The sequence below is a fragment of the Heptranchias perlo genome, chromosome 1 (assembly GCF_035084215.1).
Source record: "Heptranchias perlo isolate sHepPer1 chromosome 1, sHepPer1.hap1, whole genome shotgun sequence".
Lineage (NCBI taxonomy): Eukaryota > Metazoa > Chordata > Chondrichthyes > Hexanchiformes > Hexanchidae > Heptranchias > Heptranchias perlo.
Window position 1 is genome coordinate 23,324,392 of NC_090325.1, and position 20,101 is coordinate 23,344,492.

The window sequence follows — 20,101 nt, forward strand, 5'->3', positions numbered from 1 at the left end:
GGCCCAAGGACAATGGCCCACGCGCTGGGACAATGGCCCACGCGCTGGGACAATGGCCCACGCGCTGGGACACCCCCCCCCCGGGCCGAGCGTTCCAGAGTCGAACGTGGAGCGCCGGAACATTCCACACGGAGCACTCCGCCGCCCATTGATAACCAGCCGGAGTCCGGGCCCCGCTCTACCGCCGCACAGTCACTGACTTGCCCGCGGGTCGGCGTCAGCTGCCGCCCACACAGCAGGCCGCCAAAGACGGTAGTGGGAAGCAGGAGTGAAACGGGCATCCAACCACCCGCGCCGATGGTCGGAGCCCCGAGCCCCGAGCCCCGAGCCCCCCCCGGCCTTACCGGTGCGCGCTGCCGCCTCTCTCCAGCCGCCGAGCCGCGCCGCCTCTCCCGACCAGCTGGCGGCAGACACGCACACAGGGCGCCGCCATCTTCTCAACGCACAACCTTGTGGGAAGGAGCGGCACCTACCAACACGCAGCTTAGGGAGAGCCTAAACGACTCGTTTATGTTTAAAAAAAAAACAATTTAAACAAAGACTGGATTGACTAAAATCGCAGGAAACACCAGCATTAATACGAGTCCCATCTTTTACACCCACTCTTCATGGGTGTGTCAATCACTGGATTGATACATTTTGTGTGATTCCCCCTATATGTTGAGAGTTGCCCTGACCCACCCTCACCCCACGTGGTGGCTGTTGCTGAAGTTGCAGGTTGAACAGTTTATATTTCAACTAATTCTTTATATTCCCCCCACATGCACCCGTAAAAAATGCTCGTTGGGAAGGAGATCCCCTGGAGACGCCTGGAAAGCATTTCGTTTAACGTTTATTCAGCGGATGAAATCAGGTATTTATATTGAGAGGCAGGCAAGGAAGGGCAACATGGAGCAATCCGGCCTGTGGGCGCTCACCTCACAACACACAGACCATTATTTAACCAAGTAAACGTTTCAGATTAGTTTGTCAGTTTGCGTTGACACTTAATATTTCCTGTTAACGCAATGCACTGTGCTGTCTGTAAACCAGCTGGCTGTCTTTCCGAAATTAGAACCGGTAGGTACTCAGGAGTGTGCAGGACAGGGGGGTGCTTGGAAATGTATCAGTATTTACAGAAAAGTTTGAAAACCCACTACTCGACAGTCTCTACAGAAATTACTAAGAAATCCATATCAGATTAGCATCCGATGAAGGTAGTGGAATTTCTTTTTTGGGTTGAGTTGCTTCCCCCCACCCCCCCCCCCCAAGATTATGTATGTACCTGGCGTTAGAATTGTAACGGAGTTGATCTTCTGTGACAGAATCAGTAATCCAGTACCTGAACCAGCTGTAGTGTTCCAGCCCAGATCATTGGTGGTGGAGTGCTCGACTGGTTAATGTTGGGCTGGACTTCTCCCCACTCAGTTCCAAATAGTCATACCCAAGAGGCAGCAAGGGTGATTCAAACTGGACAAGCATCAGGAAGTTTACCAATACTCTGGTTTTATTCTGTTAAACTCCAGCAGTACCTTAGGGAGCCCCCCGTAAACCTCAACTCTGCACCTAAATTTTTGGGACTTAAAGTGGAATGTGTCCCAACTGGGAGAGAGAGTGCACAATCCATATTAAGTAAACAGAAATCACTTGCGTGGATTTCTTTGTAATTTCTGAAGAGACTGTCAAGTAGTGGCTTACAAGATTTTCTGCAAATATTGATACATTCCTAGGACCTCCTGTCCTCCACATTCCTGAGTACCTAATTTCTGAAAGACTGTCAGCTAGTCTAATGAAAACAGTGCTAAAATTGCAGAAATTGTGTTTTATTCATATAGTAACACAGATAAGTTAAGAAGAATAGAAAAATTCAGAATCTGATGACTTAGGGCCATAGTATCCCAGTTGTTTGCCTTTGTGGGTTGTACATAGGTGTGTACTATGGAACCTTGGGGGCATGTATTAGGTTTATTTCCATGTTGCCATTACTTTACACGCACCTCCAATCTTGGAGGTCTCAATTGTGAAAAGACTTGGGCTTTTCAAGACGATGTCTGAGAAGTGATCTTATAGAGGTATGCATAACTGTAATTGATATGGAAAAGTGAGAAGAGAACAAGGGGGTCACAGGTTTAAACTAATAAAAGGCAAATCTAGGACTGATATCAGGAGGTTCGTCACGCAAAGAGTGGAAATGTGGAATGGATACAGCAATGGAGGTGAAAAACCTGGAATAATTTTTTTAAAAATTGGATAATTATTCACAATTGTCTTTTCACAATTGGGTAATTATTTTCGAACTCATGTCGCTGATACGTTAAACGCACTGGACTAGCAACCCAGAGTTGGGAGTTCAAATCCCACCGTGTCAGATTGTGAAATTGGTAATTTGCAAGCAGCAGAAAATGATCATAAAAGCTGCTGGGTTGTCATAAAAACCAAACTAATGTCCTTCAGGGAAGAGAATCTGCTGCCCCCTACCCAATGACTCACATAATACTTAATGCCCCCTGAAGTAGCCCAGCACCAGCACCACCACCACCTCAGAGCAACTAGGGATGGGGGAAAAATGCAGTCCTGCGCGTGTGGAACAGATCCTGCGAACAAATTAAAAGAAACACTGACAGATGTTGATGTTCTGATTGATTCCTTTGTGGGACCCCATTTTATGCTCTTAAATATAGTGATTGGCCAATGGAAAATCCTGGCTACTTTTATTACAACAACTGCAAAGAAATTGTACCGTACTGTGAAAATCGTGCTCCCCTTAAATATCCTGCTGTAGTGCTTCCTGCACCACCGCTCCTGATGCTGTTCCTCTGGGGGATCGAACAGCACTCCATGTTGTGGGTGGGGAATTCCTGATCTCATAGTTTTGCAAGATCAGAAACTGCTGCCCACGATGTGTAGCAGTGTTCGACCGTATAACAGGATTATCAACTGGGAGTTGTCTGAGGACAAATCATGAAAGACTCGCTCTATGAGTTAAGGCAGGGGAAGGACAATGCTAGTGTGAACCGGGGGCAGGGAAGAAGAGTGGCTGTGTGAATTTGACCACAATTTTCCTGCAAGAAATGGGAGATAACCCATACAATTTTTGCGATGATTGGCAATTTTTCAGTGGCCTTTGGTGATGGATTTCTGTAATTGTCAGAAATCTGGCTGAGCAAATGGATGAGTTTTCTCTCTTCATTTTATGTGTAGTTATTGCAGAAATAAAGTATGTCACCGATGTGAATTGCCTTGCCATGCCTTTCTACGTTTATAGGTGTTATTTAAAAGCAAGTTGTTGTTTGTTAATAAACCTTTCAACTGCACCCTTAGTTGCATTAATTAGTGAAAATGTAGGCTTCTTGCCTATTTGTACTGTACACTAATATTGGATACTTCACATACAGTATATGTTTAATTGGATGTGTATATTTTCTTGTTAATTGTCTTGGAAAACATTGTTCTAAGCATACTCATTGCTAAGGGAAAAGATCATGGCAGTCTGTTTGGTTGGTTCCAAAGTTCAAAAAGTACCATACTGTACTCTCTCTTGTATAGGTCAGAAGTGGGGATGTTCGCTGATGATTGCACAGTGTTCAGTTCCATTCGCAACCCCTCAAATAATGAAGCAGTCCGAGCCCGCATGCAGCAAGACCTGGACAACATCCAGGCTTGGGCTGATAAGTGGCAAGTAACATTCGCGCCAGATAAGTGCCAGGCAATGACCATCTCCAACAAGAGAGAGTCTAATCACCTCCCGTTGACATTCAACGGCATTACCATCGCCAAATCCCCCACCATCAACATCCTGGGTGTCACCATTGACCAGAAACTTAACTGGACCAGCCATATAAATACTGTGGCTACGAGAGCAGGTCAGAGGCTGGGTATTCTGTGGCGAGTGACTCACCTCCTGACTCCCCAAAGCTTTTCCACCATTTACAAGGCACAAGTCAGAAGTGTGATGGAATACTCTCCACTTGCTTGGATGAGTGCAGCTCCAACAACACTCAAGAAGCTCGACACCATCCAAGATAAATCAGCCCGCTTGATTGGCACCCCATCCACCACCCTAAACATTCACTCCCTTCACCACCGGCGCACTGGCTGTAGTGTGTACCATCCACAGGATGCACTGCAGCAACTCGCCAAGGCTTCTTCGACAGCACCTCCCAAACCCGCGACCTCCACCACCTAGAAGGACAAGAGCAGCAGGCACATGGGAACACCACCTGCACGTTCCCCTCCAAGTCACACACCATCCCGACTTGGAAATATATCGCCGTTCCTTCATCGTCACTGGGTCAAAATCCTGGAACTCCCTTCCTAACAGCACTGTGGGAGAACCGTCACCACACGGACTGCAGCGGTTCAAGAAGGCGGCTCACCACCACCTTCTCGAGGGGAATTATGGATGGGCAATAAATGCCGGCCTCGCCAGCGACGCCCACATCCCATGAACGAATAATAAAAAAAGAATATCTTAATTTGCCAAAAAGTTATCCAGATTTATTTTAAATTTGTTAACACAATCCATCTCTATCCAATGAGCAGTCTCACACATTCACCACCTTAGGTGTGAAGCAGTCAAATCTAAACTGTTCACCATCTTCTTCTGAGCTTGAGCCCATGCTCACCCACCCACATCCTTTACATAGTTTATGGTTATACGTCAAACAATTTATTAGGGCAGGATCTACCTACAACCCTTAGAATCTGGAAAACCTTGATAAGATTTCTCTCCAAGGCTTCTTTTCCCAAGTGTAAAAATTCCCCGTTTCCTTAGTCTCTCCTCTTCCTGATGTGGAGATGCCGGTGATGGACTGGGGTGGACAAATGTGACTCCGAAAGCTTGTGATTTTCAAATAAAACTGTTGGACTATAACCTGGTGTTGTAAGATTCCTTACATTTCTCCTTTTCCTCAAGTACCTAATTTAAAAAAAAGTTATTTGAAGATATCCAACTTATCAGAAGAGGTTTTACAATGAAAATGAAGGGTGGGGAGCAACTGCTTTCATGACATGAAGCAAGGAAATGTACTCCTCCTGGGCCACTCTCACAACTGGGACCCTTAGTAAAATTGAAGTCAATGAGAATCGGGGAAAACGCTCCAGTGGCTGGAGTCATACCTAGCACAAAGGAAGATGGTAGTGGTTGTTGGAGGCCAATCATCTCAGCCCCAGGACATCGCTGCAGGAGTTCCTCAGGGCAGTGTCCTAGGCCCAACCATCTTCAGCTGCTTCATCAAGGTCCTTCCGTCCATCATAAGGTCAGAAATGGGGATGTTTGCTGATGATTGCACAGTGTACAGTTCAATTTGCAACCCCTCAGATAATGAAGCAGTCCGTGCCCGCATGCAGCAAGACCTGGACAACATCCCCTTGACATTCAACGGCATTACCATCGCTGAATCCCCCACCATCAACAACCTGGGGGTCACCATTGACCAGAAACTAAACTGGACCAGCCACATAAATACTGTGGCTACAAGAGCAGGTTAGAGGCTGGGTATTCTGTGGCGAGTGACTCACCTCCTGACTCCCCAAAGCCTTTCCACCATCTACAAGGCACAAGCTTGGAGTGTGCTGGAATACACTCCACTTACCTGGATGAGTGCAGCTCCAACAACACTCAAGAAGCTCAACACCATCCAAGATAAAGCAGTCCGCTTGATTGGCACCCCATCCACCACCCTAAACATTCACCCCCTTCACCACCGGCGCACTGTGGCTGCAGTGTGCACCATCCACAGGATGCACTGCAGCAACTCGCCAAGGCTTCTTCGACAGCACCTCCCAAATCCGCGACCTCTACCACCTAGAAGGACAAGAGCAGCAGGCACATGGGAACAACACCACCTGCACGTTCCCCTCCAAGTCACACACCGTCCCGACTTGGAAATATATCGCCGTTCCTTCATCGTCGCTGGGTCAAAATCCTGGAACTCCCTTCCTAACAGCACTGTGGGAGAACCGTCACCACACGGACTGCAGCGGTTCAAGAAGGCAGCTCACCACCACCTTCTCGAGGGCAATTAGGGATGGGCAATAAATGCCGGCCTCGCCAGCGACGCCCACATCCCATGAACGAATAAATAAAACTAATGATTGTGGCACAGATTAATCAGAGAATGGTTTAGTTCATCTACTGGGGGCCACAAATATAAGATAAGTCACGAATAATCTAACAGGGAATTCGGGAGAAACTTCTTTACCCAGAGAGTGGTTAGAATGTGGAACTCGCTACCACAAGGAGCAGTTGAGGTGACCAGCATAGATGTATTTAAGGGGAAGCCAGATAAACACATGCGAGAGGAAGGAATAGAAGGTTATGCTGATAGGGTTAGATGAAGAGGAGTGGGCCGAATGGCCTGTTTCTGTGCTGTACATTCCGTCTAATCAAACATTTTTGAAGTTGTACCCCAGTCGACGAAGATCTTCTGGTATCTGAGCGCGATAAATGCAGTTTGTGCGCCAATTGAATAGCGTTATGCTGGGACCCTATGCTGTGAAATGTAGATGTGTTGTCAGGAAGGTCTTGGAATTATTTGCATTGCTCCTGTAATTATTTGTAGTTTAAGTTGTAATTATTAGGAGATAACCTTGATAGATTTAGCAGTTTAATGATCCTTATTTAATGACTACCTCTTAATTTGGTTTAACTCAAAATTGTATTTTTTTTTTCTTAGGAAACTCAGTGTAAAGACAGTCACTAATCCTCATCTCCTGGATAATGTGGGCAACCCAGCAGTGAATGGTCTGTATGATCTGGCGTTGGGTCCGGCTGATTCCAAGGAAGTATGTGGTACCTGTGCGCAGGATTATAATAATTGCCCTGGACACGTGGGCCATATAGATCTCCCGCTACCAGTTTATAATCCACTATTTTTTGATGTAAGTATTGTTATAATGACAAAGATACAATTATGTGAGTAATATATACAGCGGATAATGGATTTGCAGGGATGATGGCCAGTTTTGTTGTGTGTAGAGTTATAGTGGGAACTTCAGCTTTGGGGGACGTATGAGAACACACTGGTAATTTACCAGACGTTGGTCCACTGTAGCTGATTAGTTTTTTTTCAAGGTGCTGGAATTACAATTGGCAGCAAAGGAATAACTTGTGCGATGCTGGTAATTTCCCCTCCCTCGAAAGAGCAGAGGAGGTTCTAAATCTCTGGGACTCTTTTTTGCCACCATGTGCACCCTGGTACATGGGCATCATTCCAAATTGGTGCAATGACTCACAAACCTAAAAATTACTGCTGCTAATCTTAGTGGACAATCGCTTAAAGCTTTTCTATGAAATTCCTGTCTGCTATTTTAACAGTTATATGTGTTAATATCACCAACAGTAATTTCTGGGCTCTTGAGTCTAATAGAGAATACTAAGTGCTAACTGGCATCTTGTTGATATTTTATATGTTAAATTCTATATGTTTTCTCAGATCTTTTCTCTTCCCCAATAATAGAACTAACGTATTACAGTTTTGTAGTGCATGGTAAGATGAAGATCTGGAAGTGACTGCTACTTATGATCATAGGGCTGACCTTCAGATACATAACAGAGAGGGTTGATGAAGTATTAAAGAGCTAGCACAGGCACAATGGGCTGAATGGCCTCCTTCTGTGCTGTATGATTCTAGGTCAATCAGCATCTGAAACATAAAGAGAGCAATAGGTTAACCTTTTGGATAGGACTCGTTTTATAGCTAACAAAATGTGAATATTTAAACACTTGTAGCCTGTTGCCCACTGGTTCTTGTGGAGGTGTGAAAAGAGGTCACCAGTGAAATCTGTTCAGAAAATGTAACCAAGTGGCACTATGTGGACAGTTGCATATTGTAATTTCCTTGTGTCAGTAAAGTATTACAATCAGTAATTCACACATATACTTTCTTCTTTTGACATGCTGACTGCTCATGTACATTTATCAGGTAGTTGAAACTGTCTCTGGATATTGTCCTTAATTTTTGATTCGGTGATGCACCTGTGAGTTGCTGTAAAACAGAAAATATTTAGGTCTGGTATATTTCACGGTACCAGGGATCACGGGCTTAATTGCCCAAAATGTTTTTGAGTCTCAGGATAGTAATCATGTGAAATGCAGTTTTAATTGCTACCTATATTTCTAATCTCACTGGCACTTTAATTGTAATCAGGTGCCTGTTTAAAGTGCCAGGGCTCTTTCCGTGGCTGCCTGAGCATGGAAGAAGTGAGCAGCCGACCTTAAAGCTAACACCTGCTGTACTCTGCTCCGGTCACTAGCTCTGTTTAACATTAGAGCTGGAGTGGAGATTGTGTGGACTGTAACAGCCTTGCAGTCAATAGGTACTTTGCTCTGCTCACCAACACTTCGACTCAGATTCATTTTAAACTTGGCTAGTGACTGCAGTAGAGCAGAGGATATGTTGACTCCAAGTCTTGACTACTGTAATAGCTGTTAACACCCTCCAAGTGACCAGGGAAAGGCAGAACACTGCCACTTTCACCCCAATTTTGGCTTCTGAATTCCAAACTACTCTAATTGGTGATCCCTAACTCTGTACACCCTCCAGAGTTTCTCCAAATAATTTGCAACTTCTATACTAAACTAAATTTTAATTTGTGTGTAACTGTTCTTTTTATATTCTCACCAAATACGGAAGCATCGAGCTAGCTAATGCTTTGAAGTTTTAGATAGATTCATATTGAAGATTACAGACAGCCTCTTGCCTTATCAAAAGTTCCAGATAGATTTGGATGATTTGAAAAAGACAAGCAACCAGAGCTGGGCAGAATTTAAATTTTAAAAACTGCCAATCAGACACATAACTGAACAAATAGCATAGCATGTTCGTATTTCAATTGAGTGGTTTGGTTCCTCTTTCAAATAACTGTTTGGTAAGTAAATGAATAGTCATTGCAATAGTGGCCCAGAATTTGCTGTAGCAGGGTAACGAACAGCGTCCACCGTTTGTTAGACTTGCCCGTGCCTGTTTCGTCTCGATGATATTTTGCGTCGAAAGTTGCTGGATGTTCGAGATGCAAACGGCGCAGCGAGGGAAACTGGGCATCTGGGACCTGAGTGAACAGGGCAAGCAACTGGGTATCTCCTTAACCAATCAGATTAAAGGATTGTGAAATTAACAGTGCAAGGACTAAGAAGGAATTGTAAGTTACAATGGGTGAATTCTATGTCAAATCAAGTACAGAAAGAGAAATAAAGAGAGGGAAAGAAAGATTGGATTAAAAGAGAAAAAATAGACACAAAGGAAAAGTTAAAAAAATTAATTTACATTTAAATAAAATCTCCACCAACAAATTAAAACCTGAAGGAATGAGACTTCACACTTGTAACAGTTAATTTTCAATGCCAGAGAGGTTGACTGGCAGTAATTAACACTTATTAATAATTAACGTCGTTAAAAGGGTACATAAACTTGAAATGACTTGACTTAACTTTCTGTGGTGAGTTTAGTTCGTATCTGCCCTGCTTCATGCCATTCAATGTACTTCAGTGGTGAGGCAGACAGCGAGATGCCTTTTTCGCGAAGCTAACGGCAGAGCGGCACATCTCGGACAGCACCTTTTGGATTTCCACGTTTAACCGCACATCTGCCCCTGCCCTGAAGTTGCTGTAGCATTTGCGCATATGTAACGGCGAGCGCCATTAGCCTCACCGTTATTTTGACAACAAATTCTGAGCCGATGTATTGAGTTAAGCAGGAACCTGATTTTTAAGAGTGTAGCTGATTTTTAACCCCCTTATGTACCGCAACAGAATTAAAGAAGCCGATACCAAGCAAAATTTTAGACCAAATGCTCCATTTTTGTCCCACGTTCTTTTTATTAAAATTAAAGTGGTATTGAGGGCAGAAGCACAGTTGGAGATTGTAATATGAAATGCACCATTTGGTACTTAATCATTTTGTTCCATTTTATTTTTTCAGGGCTAGTGCATGTATGGATAATAGAAAGATTTTGTATCATGAAATTAACTGGTCTTACAGCATTTTTTTCATTCATTTAAACTTGAGTTAACTTCAAATATTTTAACATACCTTTCTTACCACGTTTCATTGTGATTTTAAGTTTATCTAAAAGCAATAAGTTCTGATTGTTATGACTGGAAAGATGAAAAACTGTTCAGGTCTGATTCTGAAGTATGACCTGAATGAGTGAGTGGACTTGATAGGAGGAATGGTCTTTTCTCATTTCTGTGTCACTTTGAGGATTTTTTTTCTTTGTTTTTAAACAAATGCCTTTCTACACAGAAACTGTATCTGATAATAAGAGGCTCCTGTATGAATTGCCATATGCTGACATGTCCCCGTTTAATGATGTACCTGCTGCTAAATCAGCTAAAAATTGTAGATGTTGGAGCTATTGAAGCTGTTTATGAAGTGGAGAAAGTACTGAACGAGGTGAGTGCTTTATATTGATTTGGAACATTCCTAACCGGTTTCTCTCAGTTGTAAGATCATTTTTTTTTAACCTGTAAGATATTGAAGAAATGTGATTTCAATTAAGTTATTAGGAAGTCTCCTTGGCGAATTTAAGTGGCAGTTTTCACTCTTTAGCGGCATTCTCACTTCCAATTCAGAAGGTCGTAGGTTCAAGCCCCTTTCCAGAGAGTACAGAATCTAGACTGACACTTCAGTGCAGTACTGAAGGAGTGTTGCACTGTTGAAGATGCCACCTTTTTGAATGAGACATTAAGTTGAGGTCCCGTCTGCCTGTTTAGGTGGATATAAAAGATCCCATGGTGCTATTAAGAGCATGGGAGTTTTCCCAGTGTCCTGGCCAGCATTTATCCTTCATCCAATACCACTGAAGCAGATTATCTTGTCATTTATCTCATTGCTGTTTATGGGACCTTGGTTTGGGCAAATTGGCTGCCACATTTTTTTGCGTTACAACAATGACTGCACTTCCAAAGTAACTTAATTGGCTGTGAAGTGCTTTGTGACATCCTGAGGATGTTGTGAACCATTGGAGGTAATCAATGTGCAAAGCAAAAAGGATATTAAAGACAATTCTGTTTCTCTTTTCTCACCAATTGTCCTCCCTCTCCTGAAGGCATCAATTTCTTGGTGGGTTCCGATACCTTGTCTAAGTATCCAATATTTATGAACCTGGACAGTGAGTTCCAGCAAGTTCCACCTGAAATCCACACGTGTGCACTTCTAGCTGGGATCTTTGAATATCAATCAGGACCAGGGGTCCTGGCCAGTTTTCCTCTCCCTCACTTTGGGTACTTGATACCAATTGTAATATCCCTGTTACCATCTAGACTGAGATTCGCTAACTCAGCACAGACCAGAGTTTGAACCTGGGAGCTGCTTGTTCTGTATATCTCCAGTACACAGTGGGTAAACTTGCTGAGCCACTGGAGGAGCAGTTTAAGTCACTGCAGTTTACTGTAATTTGTATGGTAAACTCTGCTGTTAATATACACTGACAGTAGCCCTTGGAGAATACCACAGCTCAGACTATCTCAACTCAGGGAAGAAGCACGGTGGCGGCAGAGAGAAGGGACTGAGAGAGAGGAAAAACATACTGTCAATATTTCTTCAATGTGGTTTGATGTAATTCTATTTTGTACAGGTGCTGGAGAAAAATTCGAAGGCCACAGTAGATGAAATCCAGGAAGCACTGAATGAGTATACTCAGATTGTGCTGAACAGTCGAGTGGGTCACAAAGCTTCACAAGTAGGTGTAAAACTGATTTGTATTTGTTGCCATTCAGACACTACATATTGTGCCCATTACCTTTTCAGAAGGTGTTCGATAAGATGTATCACGAGGCTTCTTACAAAAATTCAATTGTATGGTATAAGAGGAAATGTAGTCCCATAGACAGAAAGTTGGTCGATGGCTGGGAAACAAAGAGTTAGGGTAAGCTGCTGTTCCGCGGACTGGGGAAGGATTGGAAGTGGTGTGGTGTTTGAAGTGCTAGGTCCGTTTTTGTTCTCGGTATATACAGATATTTGACCTTGGGCATAGGGAGGTCAATCTCGAAGTTTGCTGATGACAAAAAAAAAACTAGAGGGTTTGGCAAAGGATGAGGATGGTAAAAGAATCCGGAAAACTTAGGCAGATTAGCGGAATAGGCAAACAGGAGGCAGATGTCAGAATTGCTTCAAAGGTAACACTCTCGCACACTCTCTGAGGCAGAAGTGTGTGAGTTCAAGCCCCACTCCAGAGACTTGAGCACACAATCTAGGCTGACACTTCAGTGCAGTACTATGGGAGCGCTGCGCTGACAAGAGAGTGCCGTCTTTCGGATGAGATGTTAAATCGAGGGCCTGTTTGTCCTCGGGTGGATGTGTAAGATCTCATGGCACAATTCGAAGAAGAGCAGGGGAGTTCTCCTGGTATCAGGGATAAATAGATTATCTGGTCATTTATCTCATTGCTGCTTTTGGGATCTTGCTGTGCATAAATTGGCTGTCGCGTTTCCCTACATTAGAACAGTGAATACACTTTTTAAAAAAACACTTCGTTTGCTGTAAAGGGCTTTTAGGAAGTCCTGAGGTCATGAAAGGCGCTTTGTAAATGCAAATTCTTTAAGAGCAAGGATTCTTCCTTGCTTTTCTTCCCTTTTATTTATTCATTTCCACCCTACCCCCGCCATTCCCTTAGCCAGTTGCTGTCAGAACTGGTCTACAATAGGAGTTTAGGGGATGTGCGAGAATGGAATTGTTTTCCTCGCTCTGTAACTCTTCCCTCCTTCACTTTGGAGAATTCACCTTGACTTAGCTCGATGTGTTTCCCCGAGCAGCCCCAGCCAAGATCAAAAACTTTGAGACCATAAGACCATACGAGATAGGAGCAGGAGCAGGAGTAGGCCATTCGGCCCCTAGAGCCTGCTCCGCCATTTAATGAGATCATGGCTGATCTGATTTTTACCTCCTCTCCACTTTCCCGCCTTTTCCCCATATCCTTTGACTCCCTTGCTGATCAAAAATTTATCTAACTCAGCCTTGAATGTATTCAATGACTCAGCCTCCACAGCTTTTTGGGGTAAAGAATTCCAAAGATTCACAACCCTTTGGGAGAAGAAATTCCTCCTCATTTCCGTCTTAAACAGGCAACTCCTTATTCTGAGACTATGCCCCCTAGTTTTAGATTCCCCCATGAGGGGTAACATCCTCTCAGCATCTACCCTATCGAGTCCCCTCAGAATCTTGTATGTTTCAATAAGATCTCCTCTCATTCTTCTAAACTCCAATGAGTATAGACCCAACCTGTTCAATCTTTCCTCATAAGACAACCCTTCCATACCTGGAATCAACCTAGTGAACCTTCTCTGAACTGCCTCCAATGCAAGTATGTCCTTCCTTAAATAAGGGCACCAGAACTGTACGCAGTACTCCAGGTGTGGTCTCACCAGCACCCTGTACAGTTGTAGCATGACTTCCCTGCTTTTATACTCAATTCCCCTAGAAATAAAGGCCAATATTCCGTTTGCCTTCCGGATTACCTGCTGTGCCTGTATGTTGACTTTTTGTGTTTCATGCACGAGGACCCCCAGATCCCTCTGTACCGCAGCATTTTGTAGTATATCTCCATTCAAATAATATTTTGTTTTTTTATTTTTCCTCCCAAAGAGGATGACTTCACATTTTCCCACATTATATTCCATCTGCCAAATTTTTGCCCGTTTGGTTAACCTGTCAATATCCCTTTGCAGACACTTTGGGCCCAATATTAGGACGGAGGCGGGTTGCCAGCGGGGGGTCGACTGGGCGCGTGGGTATCCCGCCCAGTAAAATTGGTGGGTTCCCCATGCGATCGCAAGTAAATTGAAGCCACTTACCTTGGCTTCCGGGTTTCGTGCTGGAAAGCTGCGCAGCGGGCGGACTGCGCACCCGCATCGTAGGCTGTCAGCTGGAGGAGCCCTATTTAAAGGGACAGTCCTCCACTGACTGATACTGCAGAAAGGAGCTAAAATTACAGCATGGAGCAGCCCAGGGGAAAGGCTGCTCCCAGCTTTAATGATGCCTCACTCCAAGTCCTACTGGATCGGGTGAGGAGGAGGGGGAGGACAGAGATCTTCTCCCTGGCGGATGAGAGGAAGTGATTTGCCTCTGTCACCATTAAAGCCTGGCTCAAGGTGGCAGATGAGGTCACCAGCACCACCAACATATCGCCCACCTGCATACTCATTCCCCTGCACTCCGTCTGCCACATCACCGCCCCCCACCCCACATCTCCTTCTGCACTGCCAACACTACTCTATCACATCACTCCTCACACCCACTGAAAGCTCATCCTCTTATCTGCACTTACTCACCTCGCTAGTACTCATCCCACCACTACCACTCAACCCAATCCTCATACAATCTCATAGCTCTGTCTCATACTCACCCTCTCATGCATCTCTTTCACGGTCAGCCTCACCCCACATGCCAGTACCTGTGCTGCAGCCACAGGGCATGCATCACATATGTGCAGTAGGAAGCGTAAGGCAAACGTGTCATGAGCATGAAGGAGATGCACAAGGGTGTTTGAGGGTTTGTCATGGTTTTTACTTATATTTGAATTCTGATCAACTGACATTACATATTATATTGTCACCACTACTGCCATGTCTTGGCCATTCTTGACTGGCTTGTGCAATAATGCTCTTTCATGAGGTTCTCCATGAACACCCTTGATGCCACCCATTGGGTCACCCTACAGTGGGTGTATGTGTAGTTGCACGACTACTTTGTGCAGGTGCCTGTTGCGCAGCACTGTGTTGTGTAGCTCCACGTGGCGGAGGTGGACGGCATGCCTGGCGAGGCTGGTGATGTTGCTCGTCCTCCAATCGAGTGATGAATGCAGCAATGGACCCCCCCCTCCCCCATCCTGACGTGTGAGGGGGTCCACAAAGTAGGTAAATGTGTTTGGACAGCAGAGTTTAGGGTATGATTTAATAATTTGGAGCGTGGAGACAACGATGTGGCAAGCAAAACTTTGTCTGAGGTGACAGAGTGCCCTACTGCAATGTACAAGGGTTTACCTGTTAAATGGACCTTTCTATCTGCCACTGGCTGCTGGCTGCAACACATCTGTTTAAACAGGGAGTGTTTCCCCCAGCATGGGAAACACGCTCTGGGTAGTCCAAAATCCGAATCCTCCTAAAATCTCCAACTAATGAGGTCTGTAAACAACCTCAAGTACCCAGATAATGATCTTAAGTGGGATCCCGCCGGCTTTGATTGCCGGTGGGAGTCCCGCATGCGGGGGCTGCGCGCGCACCAATTCGCGTCATTGGGAAACCCGGAAGTGGGCGGGTTGGAGCCGGGCTCCAGACCCGCTCCGGGAATCCCCAATTTTGGGAGCCCCCCCCCGCCACGAATGCACCCACTCGGCCATCCGAAAATTGACCCCTTTGTGTCCTCATCACAACTTGCTTTTCCACCTATCTTTGTATCATCAGAAAATGTGGCCACAAGACACTCTGTTCCTTCATCCAAGTCATTGCTACATATTGTAAATAGTTGAGGTCCCAGCATTGATCCCTGCGGCACCCCACTAGTTGCAGATTGCCATTTTGAAAATGACCCTTTTATCCCGACTCTTTGTTTTCTGTTAGTTAGCCAATCCTCTGTCCATTCCAGTATGTTACCCCCAACACCATGAGCTCTTATCTTGTGCAGTAATCTTTTATGTGGCACCTTATCAAATGCCTTTTGGAAATCCAAATATACTGCATCCATTGGTTCCCCTTTATCCACCCTGCCTGTTACTTCCTACAAGAGCTCTAATAAATTTGTCAGACACTATTTCCCCTTCATAAAACCATGTTGACTCTCCTTGATTGTATTATGAGTCTCCAAATGTCCTGCTACTACTTCCTTAATAATGGATTCTAGCATTTTCCCAATGACAGATGTTAGGTCAACTGGTCTATAGTTACCTGCTTTCTGTCTCACTCCCTTCTTGAATAGGGGTGTTGTGTTTGCGGTTTTCCAATCTGCTGGGACCTTTCCAGAATCTAGTGAATTCTGTAAGATTACAACCAATGCATCCACTATCTCTGTAGCCACTTCCTTTAAGACCCTTGGATGCAAGCCATCAGATCCAGGGAACTTGTCAGCCTTTAGACCCATTAGTTTACCTTGTACTTTTTCTCTAGTGATAGTTTTTCGTTCCTCCCTCCCCTTTGCCCCTTGATTTTCTACTATTATTGGTATGTTATTAATGTTTTCTTCTGTGAAGACAGATACAAAATATCCGTTAAATTCCACTGCCATTTCCTTGTTTTCCATTATTATTTCCCCATTCTCATTCTCTAGGGGACCAATGTTTACTTTAGCTACCTTCTTCCTTTTTATATACTTGTAGAAACTTTTACTGTCAGTTTTTATGGGCCCGATTTTACCAGGCCTGCGGGTTTCTGGCGGGTTGGGTTTCGGGAGCGTGGTCAACACGCTCGGTGAAATTAGTGGGTTGCCCGCGCGATCGTAGCAGGCAACACACCAATTGGATCCAATTACCTGCTCCTCCAGGCTCCGCGCTGCTGGTCTGCGCGTCGGGCGGGCTGCGCATGCGCAGTACGATCTGTCAGCTGGAGGCTCTCTAGTTAAAGGGGCAGTCCTCCACTGACAGATGCTGCAACCAATAGAACACGTTACAGCATGGAGCAGCCCAGGGGGAAGGCTGCTCCCAGTTTAATGATGACTCACCCCAGGTATCATCAGATGGGGTGAGGAGGAGGGGGAGGAAGCGGCCTGCCTCTGCCACCAAGAAGGCCTGGCTTGAGGTGGCAGAGGAGGTCACCTGCACCACCAACATATCGCCCACCTGCATACAGTGCAGGAGGCGCTCCAATGACCGCAGTAGGTCAGCCACAGTGAGAACACGTAGTCTTTCCCCTACACTCCGTCTGCCACAACATTGCCCCCACCCCACATCTCCTTCGGCACCGCCAACACCACTCTGTCACATCACCCCTCATACCCACTCAAACCCCATCCTCATCTTACCTGCACCTACTCACCTCGCGAGTACTCACCCCGCCACTAACATGCAACCCAATCCTCATATAATCTCATGGCTCTATCCCATACGCACCCTCTCGTGCATCTCCCTCACGGCCAACCTCACTCAACCTGCCACCACCTGTGCTGCAGCCACAGGGCATGCATCACATACGTGCAGTAGGCAGTGTAAGGCAAACGTGTCGTGAGCATGAAGGGGATGCACAAGGGTGTTTGAGGGTTTGTCATGGGTGTTACCTATATTGAATTTCAGAACAACTCACATCACACATTATATTGGCACCACCACTGCCATGTCTCCGCGAATCCTGTCTGTTTTGTGCAATAACGCCCGCTCCTGGGTATCACTATGAGGGCCCACCACTGATGCCACCCATTGTGTCACTGCAGAGTAGGTGCAGGTGTATTTGCAGGGCTCTTCCGCGCAGACGACTGAGAGACATCGGCGGTGTACCCGGCTGCACCCTGGAAGGATGCGGAGGAGAAGTTGTGGAGGGCAGTGGTGACTTTGGCAGCGACAGGTAAGCAGATGGTGCTGGGGCCAGCCAGGAGCAGCTCGGCATGAAAGAGGCTGCAGATGTCCACGACTACATGTCGAGTGAATCTGCGCCTCCGTGTGCACTGCTGCTCAGAGAGGTCCAGGAAGCTGAGCCTCGGTCTGTGGACCCTGTGGCGAGGGTAGTGCCCTCTGCGACGCATCTCTCTCTGCGGTAGCCCTCCCTCCTGCTGTACAGGTGGATGTGTCACAGCACTCTGTTGTGGAGCTCCACGTGTCAGAGGTGGACGGCGTGGATGGCGAGGCTGGTGATGCTGTTCACCCTCCGAGGGGGTCATGACTGCAGCTACGACGGCCCCCCTCTGCAATATGTACATCTGAGGGGGTCCGCAAGGTAGGCACATGTCTCCGGACCCCGGGGTGAGTGTGCAGGTTGGTGACTTTGACCGTCAGGAGGGGGGTGGTGGAGGCCACACTTTGTCCCAAGTGACAGAGCGGTCTCCTGCAATGGGTGAGGGTCTCCGCCCCCCCCGCCCCCCCCACCTGTCAAATGGACCTTTGCAGCTGCCACAGGCTGACGGCTGCAACACGTCCAGTTCAACTAGGACTGTTTCCCCCAGTGTGTGAAACAGTCCCATGTTTCTCCAAAATCACACACAGTCCCTTAATCAGGTCAGTTAATGACCTGAACAAGCAAAATAAATACATTCAAGTGGCATCCCATTGGCTTTAATTGCCTGCGGGATTCCCACCAGCGGGGGCTACGCACGAACCCCCGCACGTCATCGGGGAACCCGGAAGTGGGCGGGATCGTGGCGCGATCCGGTCACGTGCCTGGATATCGGGATTTTTGGGGCCTCCCCGCTGGAAACGCACACGAAACCCGCCGGTAAAATCGAGCCCTATATTTCTTGCTAGTTTACTCTCATAATTTATTTTCTCCCTCCTTATTATTCTTTTAGTCATCCTTTGCTGGTTTTTAAAGTTTTTCCAATCTTCGGGCTTACCAGAAATCTTTGCCATGTTGTATGCTTTTTCTTTTATCCTGATACCATCCTTGACTTCCTTAGTTAGTTGGTTCACCCTTTTTGTGGAGTCTTTCCTCCTCACAGGGATATATTTTTGTTGCGAGTCATAAAATATCTTTTTAAATGTTTGCCACTGCTTATCCACCATCATACCATCTAATCTGTTTACCCAGTCCACTTTAGCCAATTCCGCCCCCATTCCTTTACAATGGCCCTTATTTAAGTTTAATCCAGTAGTTTCAGACCCAAGATCCTCACACTCAAACTGGATGTGAAATTCTGTCATGTTATGAATTTCTTCATGCATGTGGGAAGAAAAGGTGACTGTAAATTCTGAGTGTTACACCCAAAACAGTGGCGTTGTGTCATACTCTGCTTGTGTCATTATAACATGAGATTTGTATGGCCTCTAAGAATTGGTGGTAAGGAAGAAGGTGCAAAGGCTCTTGTTTCTAATTTAATGATTCATTAATTGATTTAGTCTGTTCTATTTTTGTGATCTCTTGTTCTGAGCTTTGTTCGGTTCGCACTTTGGTTTTGTTTCTCCCCCAGTTTTTTTTCTGAAGGTGCTAACTCATTGGGGTGCCCACCCTACCTCTGCAAACTCCTCCAGCCCTATGTCACAGCTTGCACACTCTGCCTTTAGATTGTGTGCTCCCCCAAACTCTAACCCCACTTTCCACTCCATCATCAGTGGTAGAGCCATCAGACATCTCGAATCCTCTTCCTAAACCTTTGCTACATCTCTCACCCCACTTTTAAATGTCTCCTCAAAACCTACCTCTTCAACCATACCTTTGGTCATCTTCCTCCTTCTCAACTCATTATCCTACCCTCTTGTGAAGCACCTTGGGATGTTTCACTACGCTAAAGCCGCTATATAAGTGGAGGGAGGTTAATGTGCAGTTCCGTGGGTGGTGGCAGCCCCCTAGTGTCCTGTTCAAGTGACCATTTCAATCTGTGAGGTTAGACTGTGGGTTGTCAGCAGGTTATTTGAACATGGAGGGAATTCTGTTCTCACCCAACGTCAACAAATGGCACCTTGGAAAAGGGGAGGGGGAAAATGGGGGAAAAAATAGAGCAAGCAAATGTTTAAAAAGATGCTGCCTTGATAACTGTATTCAGGTCTTTTTTTTTTAAAGAAGAACATTTTAACAGTTACATCACATTGTGGTTCTGTTTTTGTTGCAAGGTGAAAAATGTGAGTGACTGCAAGAGTAAATTAATAGCAGATTTCTGGAAAAACAACATGCAGTCAAGAAAGTGTTCAAACTGCAAGTAAGTGATGTATCTTTGTAATGTGGGGCCATATTACTTTGTGCATTGGAATTAATACATGAGCTATCTGGCTGTTAATATTTAGTTATTTTTCGTATTTTTACCATGCCCACAAAATTTCTCCTGGGACTGAAGGTCATTACATGTTAAGAAATAAACCCTGCATTAATGTTTTTTTTTGGCTAGTCCACATTACATTCGTGACACTAGCTATAAAGGTGGCATTAAGGGAGTGGGCAGAGATGTCAGAGGTTCAGTGCAGAGCAGGAGATACCACAATGAGGAACTCCACTCTTTTCAGTCCACACATTAACATGAGGGTACCATTGAATCATAATTTGATGGACACGTAAGGA

The 20,101-nt window shown here is 45.4% G+C and overlaps 2 protein-coding genes across 2 annotated transcripts in view; one reads left to right on the plus strand and one right to left on the minus strand.

Moving 5' to 3' along the window:
* The window catches only part of ptcd3 (pentatricopeptide repeat domain 3), a 52,454-nt gene extending 51,992 nt beyond the window's left edge, over positions 1–462 (minus strand). Inside the window, exon 1 of the mRNA XM_067982347.1 lies at positions 345–462. Within this exon, the coding sequence (XP_067838448.1) occupies positions 345–433 (89 nt within the window). The 5' untranslated portion in view covers positions 434–462. The remainder of the gene's footprint in view (positions 1–344) is intronic.
* A 235-nt stretch (positions 463–697) lies between these two features.
* polr1a (RNA polymerase I subunit A) overlaps positions 698–20,101 on the plus strand; it is a 132,660-nt gene continuing 113,256 nt past the window's right edge. Inside the window, exons 1-5 of the mRNA XM_067982355.1 lie at positions 698–853; positions 6,657–6,861; positions 10,224–10,373; positions 11,557–11,661; positions 19,660–19,745. Coding sequence (XP_067838456.1) covers positions 777–853; positions 6,657–6,861; positions 10,224–10,373; positions 11,557–11,661; positions 19,660–19,745 — 623 coding nt within the window. The 5' untranslated portion in view covers positions 698–776. The remainder of the gene's footprint in view (positions 854–6,656; positions 6,862–10,223; positions 10,374–11,556; positions 11,662–19,659; positions 19,746–20,101) is intronic.